Raw genomic sequence first — 11,628 nt, 5'->3', positions numbered from 1 at the left:
TTATATTTTGTAGAGGTGGTCGAGTGGCTGCAAGAGAGAAATGTTGTTGTTTTTTAAGGTAAATGTATTAATGTTGTAAATGAATACAAATGCCTTGGCATATTCTTTACCCATACACTGAATTTGCTTGTGTCTGTAATTAATCTCACTAACAGAGCAAAGAAAGCTCTGTTACATGTCCACTCTGTTATCTTCAAGCTTGGAGTTATTTCACCGAAAACGTATTTCAAATTATTTGATTTTCAAAAATAACCTATTTTACGATATGAGATATGGAGTTGTACAGAGTTCTATGCAATTGAAAAGATCCATCTTCTCGCTTGTAAAAAGGTTTTGAATGTTGGTATGTCAACACAAAATAATATGGTCTATGGAGAATGCGGGAGATTTCCATTGTACATTGTATCTTACACTCGTTGTTTGAAGTATTGGTGTACCTAAGAAAGCCTACAACATGCTTGTCTTGGAAAGAACTCATGGGCTTCTTGTATACGTAAATTGTCTTTTACATATGGCTTTGGTTTCATTTGGCTGTTCCAGACAATTAGTAATGCAAATGTTTTCATTAACCACTTTCGCATGCCTGCCATTGATATGTTTCATCAGAAATGGCATTCAGATATTTTAGTTCAAGATGTGATACTTATCGTCAGTTCAAGTCATTGCTTGAACAAGAATTTTAATTATCAAACATAAGGTACAGGAATGTAATATCTAGAAATTAACACAGGGAGATTTTCATCTATTGAGAAATCCCTAAGGTTATACCCATTCTGGAACATTGTTGTCGAAGATGAATACCATTTTATGTTCATTTGTCCTATATACGAAAATCTAATAAACAGGTACTTACCGTAGTGGTCTTTATTTCATTTTAATGCTATAAGATTGTCTTCATTACTGTCCCGCAAGGATCTTCTAACACAAAATCAACTGGCTTTGTACATACATCATGCGTTTTTGTTACGAAGTGAATTGTTACCTTGACTTAGTATTTTATAAATATGTAATGTAACTCCGTTGTATATGGGCCTGTGGCCTTTCATACAATAAAGAATTGAATTCAGTTCAATGAAACTATTTATTTGAGAAGCAATATCACATAAACAATGTAAAGAAAAATAAATTCCATGGCAGATAATGAAACATATTTGAGTTATAAATAAACAGTACAGATAACTTTTACATCTAAAAATACAACTCATTGTCCTCGTGGAGATTTCGGGATAAAATATGTCTTCGGAAACCTATACTGGTCGTAACAGGCGACTTAATGGATCGTGTTTTAAGCCCGATAACGCTGTTAATCGTGTATCATAATACCCACATGGCGTGCGACGAGACGTTAGTTCGATTTAAATAACTGGGATATTGCTGAACGCGGCGTTAAACAAGGCACTCGCCAAGAAATTTGTTAACATGACTAAAAACAACTTTTAAAATCTTATATCACAATTATGCTGTACAACAGAGTTGGAAACTAAGAGAGCGTGAAGTCGGAGCTGCTAATACTGGGTGTTGTACGTTACAAATACTCCCAGGCTCCTATTGAATATAAAGCTAATCCACTATTAATGGTGTCCCCCCGATCTGCTTAAAACGTTTGTTTTATAAGAAAGGTATTTCTAAAGTCTTAATATATTAGTATTACTGTTCAAATAGAAAAGGGGGTTTTAACTTTGGATCTCAGTGCGCAATACGCAACTTCATATTTTAAGACAGGAGACATATTGGGTAATCACTCAGCATTTTGAACTTCGATTAAAACATGGGAAACGATCTTCGCTATCAGGCAAAATAACACGCGATCAAGCCGTCACCTTGCCACCAGATTCTCTTGCTTGGCTCTCATGGTAAGCAAGGTATAAGGTAAAATATACAAGAATAGTTCGAGTTTTTTTTTAATAAACTTGAAATAACGAGAATACCTTAGAAATAACAAGAAAATAATCGAAGTAACGAGAAAAATCTCAAAGAAAATAATTGGAATAAGTAGAAAATATAATATTTAAATCAACGAGAAAATAATCGAAATTACGAGAAAATAGTCGAAGTAACGTAAAGAAAGTCAGAGCAACTAAAAAAGAATTGAAATGACGAGAAAATATTTGAAGTAATGACAAAATAATTTTTCTAAAAAAAATCAAATAACGTGCAAATACTCGAAATAACGAAGAGAGAAATATCGCAGCAACAAAAAAATAATTGAGTTTTTTAAATAAACTTGAAATAAGGAGAGATCATTCGAAATTACGAGTAATGAGAAAAACTCGAAATTTCCCGTTTTGGAAATAAGCTTGAAATAACAAGAAAAATATCGCAATTACAAGAAATAATTGAAATAATGAGAAAATAATTGAAGCAAAGAAAAAAACTCGAAATTTCGAGAAAAAGTACAAATTCTTGAAATAACGAGAAATTTCAATTTAAAAAACTGTACATGCTACAAAAGTGGCACCATCAGGCTTTAGTATTCTGGAGCAGTCTGCAGAAATCTTTGTATGATGATGATTCCCGGAACTCATTCGGCACAAATGCCAGATCCGAGGAGCCTGATATGACCATGACTTTAACCCGAACTTTGATGATTTAACCCAGGGGATCTCCGTCGTTTTAATACTGCCTGCCTGCCCGAGGGGAAAAGGTGGTTTGTTTTAAGGTTATTAAGTTTTGAATGTAGCTTGGGCAAATGTTGATGAATTACTTCCCGAGCCATGTCCTTTAACAATTTATATGAAGAAAAGTTGTACCAGATATAGGTAATGAACTGGGAAGTGAGCTGTTACAATCACCATCACACATTCAAATCTAAGGGCTCTCTTGTGGATTTCTTGCCAATTGTATTGTGCCAGCTTTGTTGCAGAACTGTCACATAAGGTGACGGTAATAAAATAATTTTGATGACGTGACGATTTGTGTATACTTGACACAAGTGTTCGCCAGAATCATACATAAATTTGGTTCATATTTGGTTTTGACACATTTGCAACACCTCTTTTTCTAGCATTTCGCAGATGCATTTCTTCTTGTGTAATGTGGGATGCCTGTTTACGACACTTGTTTCAAATCGGTTCCTAAATAGATCGTCATAATTCCTTTCAATGCAAGAGAGTATTTGGTGTTTTCCAGTGTTTCGTGCTCTATCCTGAAACTAAAATAAACACATAATTATTTCATGATGACGTCATCACAAGGCAGAGTTTATGAGTGAGTGAGGGATTTGGGTTTTACATGGCATTTTACAGAATATCTGTAGGATAATAAACGAGCTTAATGCTTTGGACAGGAAAAACTTATTCCACTCGGGACATATACTTGAGTTTATGAGCGAGTTGGGTTTAAACGCCGTTTTTAACAACATATCAAACGAGCTTAAAACTCGGGGTGGGCAAAACACATTCGTTTCGGGACATGAACTTGATATCAAATGGGAACGATTTATTTATTACCAACGATGCGATTTAATTAATTATCAACAAAATAACGCAATGTCCACGTGTCAATATAAAGAGAGCAAAGGTGCGTATGGATACAAGTATGCGAAATGTTCACATAAGGCCGCATCACTTCCGGCATGCCATGACACGTTATTTGAAATTGATGAAACAACATGTTTTATGTTGAAATGACTGACATAGTTTGGTTTGCCATTGCGATTGCACATAGGTCGGCAATTGCAATTTGTTACTGCCGTTCAGCTGATTCAGGCTCACGTCAAGATTGTGTTTTCCTACGTCGTGGAGCTCACATATATGTTGATATTACAAGCAAATGCAACATAAACCAAGAACGTTGATGATTGCCACCGGTATAAGTCTTTATCACTTAACGAACGTAATCGCTGTGGTCAGCCAGCGGATTCGCTTGACAAGCACGCTTTTTAAAAATTATAATGATAGTGGAAATAAAACCATGTGGATTCTCGAAACTTCCAAGGATCTGCTTGAATTTTTCAATCCCAGAACAGAACCAAGTTCAATTATGTGAAAACATTTGATTTTTCAGATTTGTACACCACTATCCCACACGACGAACGTGAGGGAAACATGATGACCTTAGATAAAGTTGCATCTCTATCGTCAAAGATTCACTGCAATTTGTCAAAAATGGAAGGAAATGACATCTGAAGTTTACTGAGAAAACAAAATGTGCATTAAGCTTATGATGTGGTCGGAATCGTACAGTGAACTCTACCTTTAGTAGAGATTTCTTATAAACATGGAAATGGTTTTTGTCGCTTATATTTCCTCTTTTTCACTTTTAAAAGTATTTTCATCAATATAGATACCTCTCTGTCTCTGTCCGGGACAGCTTCACCAGCGTCACGTGACTCGTAAATGACGTCACATAGGTATTTCTGAGGACAGATAACACGTGGGTTAGCACGGGATGTGTGTTGTACAGTTACAACCAGTGTCACACACTACATCTGGCATCACACAATAGATAGGGTGTCACGCACTACATAGGGAGTCACACACTACATAGGGTGTCTCACACTACATAGGGTGTCACGCACTACATAGGGTGTCACGCACTACATAGGGTGTCACGCACTACATAGGGAGTCACACACTACATAGGGTGTCTCACACTACATAGGGTGTCACGCACTACATAGGGTGTCACGCACTACATAGGGTGTCACGCACTACATAGGGAGTCACACACTACATAGGGAGTCACACACTACATAGGGAGTCACACACTACATATGGTGTCTCACACTACATAGGGTGTCACATACTACATAGGGTGTCACACATTATATTGGTGTCATACATTATATAGGGTGTCTCACATTACAGCCAGTGTCACACATTATTTAGGGTGTCACATATTACAATCAGTGTCACACATTACACAGGGTGTCACATACTACATAGGGTGTCACATAGTATATAGGTGTCATACATTACAACCAATGTCACAAACTACATAGGGTGTCACATATTGCGACAGATGTCACACACTACAAAGGGGGTCACAAATTATATGGAGTGTCACACATTATATAGGGTGTCACACACTACTTTAGGTGTCACACATTACAACCGGTGTCACACATCACCAATCTTTATATCATAGCAATTTGATACTTACCATACATGGTTGTAAGTCATAAAACATGACCTCCAACTGAAGACAATGTTAAGGAAAGCTGCAAGGTCAACCATATGAAACCATGATTTTAAAGAGAAAAGTTGCTTTCGTCGGATAGTATCTTTGAATCCATCATTCGAGCTAGTAAAACTAACATACCAAACAGGTGGCTGCCAAAATATGACAAGCACAATTTTGAGACAAGACTTTTATTATGATTAAAAAACCGTTATGAGATTCTAAGAAATCACGCTTCCGAAAATGAATCATATTGGAAATATGTTCTTTTCACAACTAAACAGTCTGGTTATGATAAAAAAAATCCAAGATATCCACTTCTTAAATGCAAGGTTTGTTTGTTGTTTAACGCCGCACTCAGCAATATTCCAACTGTATGACGGCAGTCTGTAAATAATCGAGTCTGCACTAGACAATCCAGTGATTTATATCATGAGCATCGATCCACGCAATTGGGATCGATGACGTGCATCAACCAAGTCAGCGAGCCTGACCACCCGGAAAGATAGCATCGAATACATGAATGACACATATTCATGGTTCGGATTAATGTGGCTATAGTGATGATGATAAAACATGTAATAATAATAATGTTTTTATGATGATTATGATGATGCTGATAGTTTAATAGAATTTTTCCAAAGGATACGGTCGGTCTCCAGCGGCTTGATTCATAGTTGATGAGGATATTGGTTCTTAAAACATGCATCAGAGAATATGCTTGTATTCGAGCTTTCAATCTCTTTAACATCTGACAAAACAAACAAGCATGCCATAAGATGAAAATTCAGATGCAAATCTAAATAGCTAACCTATCACATGGGGCATCACATGGCAGCGGTTCATTACGACCAACATCTGAACAGCAATGTCGGCACTTGCACAGGTAGGGCTCCTCAGAGGTCCAAAGTACGTAAGACATGTCACTGGTTTGTCAGCACCATCTATGTGTTCGTACATTTCTCCCAATTTGACCACGACACTTGCGAAACCTTCCCAACCACGATCATTCGACCAATTCACCAGGTCTTACCCCCCGAAACATTTAGTCGCTTCTTACGACGAACACTATAGTGCTAATGACCTATACCAACACAGAATCCACACGGAGTGCTTGTAGGGATGGACCGCCACCATGGTCTAGTGGATACCCCTGGCCATACCAGAAGCCGTTAACGGGGGTAATTGTTATAACCTTGCCTAACGCTCGGCATTAATGGAATAAAAGAAAAAGTGGTCGTCTCGAAGTCTGTATACTGTGTCTGGGTGGGTTATCTATGTCAAACTGCGACATTATATCTCAGTGGGCTAGCATTATAAAACCAACAGAACCCCATTTCACCATAGTATAACAAAGTAATACGCACTTACCTGCACATGTGCGACATAGACCAAACCTGCTCCGAGGAGAGGTATGACTAGAACAAGGGCTGGAAGAAAGTCACTATTCAACATTTTCCTATCTGATGCTACCATTATGCAGATAATGAGCAGCATCAGCAAAATGCAGAATGTTGTGCCGCAACAGCAAATGCCGCAACAATGACGAAAGGAGTGGATGGTGGAATAGTACTTCATACAGGCAGAGGTGTTGGCAATATCCTTTGCTTCATAATATACTCTTTCAGCGAACTGAAATAAACACAAAGGTGTGCAAGTTCCAGGCCCGTCAGAGTGACTACTTCAAAACTTTTCATCTCTGATAGGAGGAAGCAAACAACTTATGTTTTTCAGTGATCATTCTTTTCCCTTTTTGGAGAAACAATTTCTTTTTTAAGTAGTTTCTGGAACAAGCTAATAGTCTCTGTAATATTTTTATATAATAGGCTACCCTCATTGCTAAAGTGACAAGGGTAGGTACGTCATTACTGAATAGCAGCAGTCACTCTTGACATTTGAGCCTGAAACAGTTTATATTACCCATAAGGGTAGAATGATTCTGTGCAATATCTTTCCGATATTTCCACATATGCCTTTCGGCGATTCTCTGTGATAATTGGTCAACTGAAGCCATATGACGTCACAGTGTTTCATCATTGAGAAAAATATGATATGACGTCATACACTGTTTATGACGTCACACATTGATTACATTACTTCATCTTACCAATAGGCTACTTCCAGTTAAGCTTCTCTGTGAGGTTGACATTTCATACGTCTTGTCTTAAGTTTCCCTAACGCTGCATTCTAGAGATATCTATAACATTGTCAAGTCATATACTTCATGTCACCTTGCTTCCAAGTTGGCGAAGCTCGTACCGTTGGTGTTGGTCAAGATCTCGAAAAGACCACGCAGGCCCTCTGAGTGTGGATTTTAAATTTTTCTCCCCGGTGATCTTAGTAACAGTTCCATTTGCTGGCCCTTGAAAATTATAAAAAAAGACATATATCATGGAGTGAGTTTGGTTTAACGCCGCTTTTAACAGTATTCCAGTTATATCACCGCGTGTCAGCTTAATGTGGGAGGAAAGCCCGAAGTGATGCAGATCTCAGACGTTTACCACTTCGGTGAAACCCACGAGCACGGTTAAGGTGCTGATAAACCTAGAAACATAATTGAGGAGAACCAGGATTCGAACCCACAATCATAGGTTTTTTGGCGTGCCCAAGGGACGCAACTCTGCACAGCAAATCGCGGAGCCTTAGCCGTTTTCGTGGTCGAATTTATTTATGAGGATGGACTGTAGATATTTTTCACCTATAAAATCTACAGTCATTCCTTAATAACATTTTAATGTAGCCGATGGGACCTATTATTTCAGTTCTATAATACAACGTATCATCTTACGGTTTCTGTTGAAAATCTTTCGAAATAAACAACATATAGTGCAAAGACTATGCCCTTACCTTTTTCGTTTTTCCAGTATTTCATCATTTCCGGAACAAGATGTTCAAAATCCCCTGAAAAGAATAAAATTTAATGTACAAGAAAACAAACGGTGACTTAGACACACATTGTCAAATGGGATCGAAGCCTGGTAAAAATCGAACTTTTCCTGGAATGTACATGCCTATTGGCAATCTGTTAAAAAATCAGTTAGATGTACTTAGACTATTATATCCTGTAGCAAATTGCTCGCTGTCGTAGACACATGTGATGTCTTTGCGACATCGACATGGACCATTGATAAATCCAGAATGCCAAGGGCCATAGCTCCCCCAGATTATTTTTCACACAAAAATATATTTAGTGTATGTACATTGTGATATTCCAAAAGGAACCAATGCCTGGTTTCAGAATAAGGGCAATAATACACAGTTGAAACCAAAATGAACTTTTACTCATAAAATCACAAAGATTCAATTTCCCCTGCTCCATCCTGTAAATAGACCACAATTCTTAAACATGAACTTTTAACATTAAACATTGTGGAACCATACCAAAAAGTCCCCCGCAATGTGTTTAAACATAGTTCCAGACCGCCTCCGTGGTCTAGTGGTAGAGCGTCCGCCCGGAGAGCGGAAGGTCCGGGTTTAGATCCCCGGCTGCGTCTTACCAAAAGACCTTAAAAGATGGAACTTGTTATTACCCTGTCTGGCGCTCGGCATTAAGGGGTTGAAACAAGGACTGGTCGGCTGGGAGTCAGTATACTGTGTCTGAGTGGGATATTCATGTTAAACTGCGGCATGGCATCTCAGTGAGCTAGCACTATAAATCGGCATCAGTCCGGACTAGTACAAGCAGCCACACAAACACACACATATACATGCACGTCGCTATAGAAGTGCAATAATCTGGGACGCGACGTTAAACCGAATTTTACCCCGCACTATAAATTGGCAAGCAGCCACACACAGAGATACACGTGCATTCACGTGGTTTTTCAGCTGCAGTAGTATTGGACCCCATTTCACCTCACCTCACCTATTAATAACTAGTTTGCCTGACTTGTTCGAAATAGACTAGGCCTGCTTCTGCTTGGGTATTGGGTATTACTTTTAAACCACAATTATTTGAATAATTCGCCCGTGACAACACGACTGCTACCATTTACAGTTACAGCGTTTGTGCCATTCTCTGCCGTCCTCGGCTCTATGATTAAGGAACTAATCGGATGGCTACAATGTGTGCTACAATGTGTGCTACGCGGGATCGCGTGGTCAGGCTCGATGATTTGGTTGATGCATGTCATCGATCCCAATTGCGCCGATCGATGATATTGATGTCAATCACTGGACTATCTGGTCCAGACTCGATTATTTACAGACCGCCGTCATATAGCTGGAATTTGGCTGAGTGTGGAGTAAAAGAACAAACCAATAAACCAACCATCTATCTGAGGAAAGTGTTATGTGACAGCACGTGATTGAAGAGTTAGTAAAATATCAGAGGTTTCGTTGCCAGATGTTAAGCGGTACACGGCGACACAAGGCGTTATTCATAGTTATCCGCCTTTGTGTAAACAACAAACATGCCACGCTTGATCTGTCGGGAAGTTTCTGGATGGCCTGGCTGGGCTTACAAGCGACACGTTGGCAACATGAGGCTTTTCATGACCTGACTTTCGTATTATCTGCGTGGGTTGGATACAAACATCAAACTGTAACAGCTTCCAACACTATTCCGGATTGAAGAACAGAGGCCTTTATATTTTATAACGCATGTTACTTTGTGCCGTTGCCGGTATTTGACCCATTGTGTCGCCTTTTGTGAATGTAAACCTAAGACTGTGTTTCAATATGTTTTTACTTATTCATTCATCTGCTGCGGTCATTTACTGAAATCAGTTCGTCACGAACCGCTTTTTATGACATTTTGGAACTCAACGCACAACAAAAATTATTATTATCGTACCTAACAGGGAAGACACAGTCAGTTCAGATAAACAAGACTTTGTCGAACAGCGAAAGTCTCACATGTGGTGTGTCTCAAGGGTCTGTACTGGGACCAACCTTGTTCACCTTGTACACAAGACCATTAGAGCATTTGATATCCGAAGAGCATGTGGCTCATCACTTTTATGCAGATGATTAACAATTGGTTCATAGTTTCAGTCCCCTCCTCGACAATCAGATTTCACCTTTGAACAAGATAGAAAGCTGACAAAACAATTCTGGATGACGTCCGACGTGCTTAACCTAAATGTTGATAAAGCAGAGGCCTTCACTAAAATATGTCATGAAGGAATTTTGCACAGATAGCATACTCATCTGAGGCATCAATTTGTTTGCAGAGTTATGTCCCCTGGATGTGCCAGGGTCTGCTTATCTCGTATTCTAAGCCCATGAGCGTAGATTACACCGACCTGATAAACATCTACATAAATATGCGTATCTTTCCTTCACATTCAGTTGCGATTTCGATTATGACTTAAATACTTTTTAAACAGGCTTTTAGGCCATCTTATCCATCCATAATTGAAAAACACTGAAGGTATAATTAAGCAAGCAAATACAACGTACGTGTGTCTTCGTCAAAGCATCGACGAATTTTGAATGCATAGTCCTCTCCGGCAGGTACATCAATATAATTCAGGGTCTTCAGAATGCCTGGAAAGTCGCATTGGGTTAACATTACAGGAATTATCTGATTTTCCTTATTCTCAACAGAAATACCAAACGCAAAATTCCGTTCATATTCGCACCATCGGCTTTCCATGGAAGCAGGAGACAGAATGAAGACAACCTTCACAGAAGACACGATTCCACTCTGTATCAAGGATCCAACATCATGGCCGGGGGTAAAGTCTCGTTTTGGCCAAAGGCATTTCAAGCCAAAGTCTCGCTCCATGGTGTTGACCAGTTGCTCTGCCCATTCCGCTTCTTCCGGAGGATCATTACTATGGGAAATGAAAAGATGGTGTGTTTTTCCATTTGGAAGTTGTGGAATGTCCAGATTCAGGGTGTTCCTTTGGAACGCTTCTTCCTCCCTAGCAGCTCTCTCAGCCTCCATGCGGCGTTGTGCCAGCTCAAAGTCATATTCCTCATCTTCTTCAAACAGGACATGGATATCGCGATCACTCGAGGTGGCCATTGTTTATTTCTCCAATGTCTGCAAGAGTCAAAAAGAGATTTTTCAACAAAATGTATTTACGCAAAGAGATCTAATTACAATTGCATATAGCAATACAACAGAGCCATCATAATTTTCAATATTTGAAATGAGCTATCGTCTCAGCCTAAACACCATCTAAACACAACATCCCCACGTTGTGTATTATCCTAATGATTTAAGACCGCCTCCGTGGTCTAGTGGTAGAGCGTCCGCCCGGAGAGGGGAAGGTCCAGGGTTTGATCCTCCGCCGCGTCATGCCAGAAGACGTTATAAAATGGTACTTGTTGTTACCCTGGCTCTCGGCATTAAGGGGCTAAAACAAGGACTGGTCGGCTCGGAGTCAGTAGACTGTGCCTGAGTGGGGTATTCATGGTAAACTGCGACATGGTAACTCAGTGAGCTAGTACTACTAATGGGCATCAGACCGGAGTACTACAAGCAGCCACACACACACACACACACACGTGCATGCACGTCGTGTTATATGTGCAATAATCTTGGACCTGACGTTA

The 11,628-nt window shown here is 39.3% G+C and overlaps 1 protein-coding gene across 1 annotated transcript; it reads right to left on the bottom strand.

Annotated features, from left to right (window-relative positions):
• Window positions 1-2,955: 2,955 nt before the first annotated feature.
• Window positions 2,956-11,095, bottom strand: LOC139455840 (uncharacterized). The gene is made up of 8 exons (XM_071237387.1): window positions 10,525-11,095; window positions 7,969-8,022; window positions 7,353-7,483; window positions 6,493-6,753; window positions 5,771-5,872; window positions 5,104-5,139; window positions 4,289-4,357; window positions 2,956-3,151 (listed from the first exon to the last, which is right to left on the bottom strand). The coding sequence occupies exons 1-8, from the start codon at window positions 11,093-11,095 to the stop codon at window positions 2,963-2,965; spliced, it is 1,413 nt and encodes a 470-aa protein (XP_071093488.1). The 3' UTR covers window positions 2,956-2,962.
• Between the last annotated feature and the right edge of the window lie 533 nt (window positions 11,096-11,628).

This window comes from Haliotis cracherodii, unplaced genomic scaffold (assembly GCF_022045235.1).
Source record: "Haliotis cracherodii isolate W230 unplaced genomic scaffold, xgHalCrac1.p SCAF_11, whole genome shotgun sequence".
Taxonomy (NCBI): Eukaryota; Metazoa; Mollusca; class Gastropoda; order Lepetellida; family Haliotidae; genus Haliotis; species Haliotis cracherodii.
This window is presented reverse-complemented; position numbering and strand designations above follow the sequence as displayed.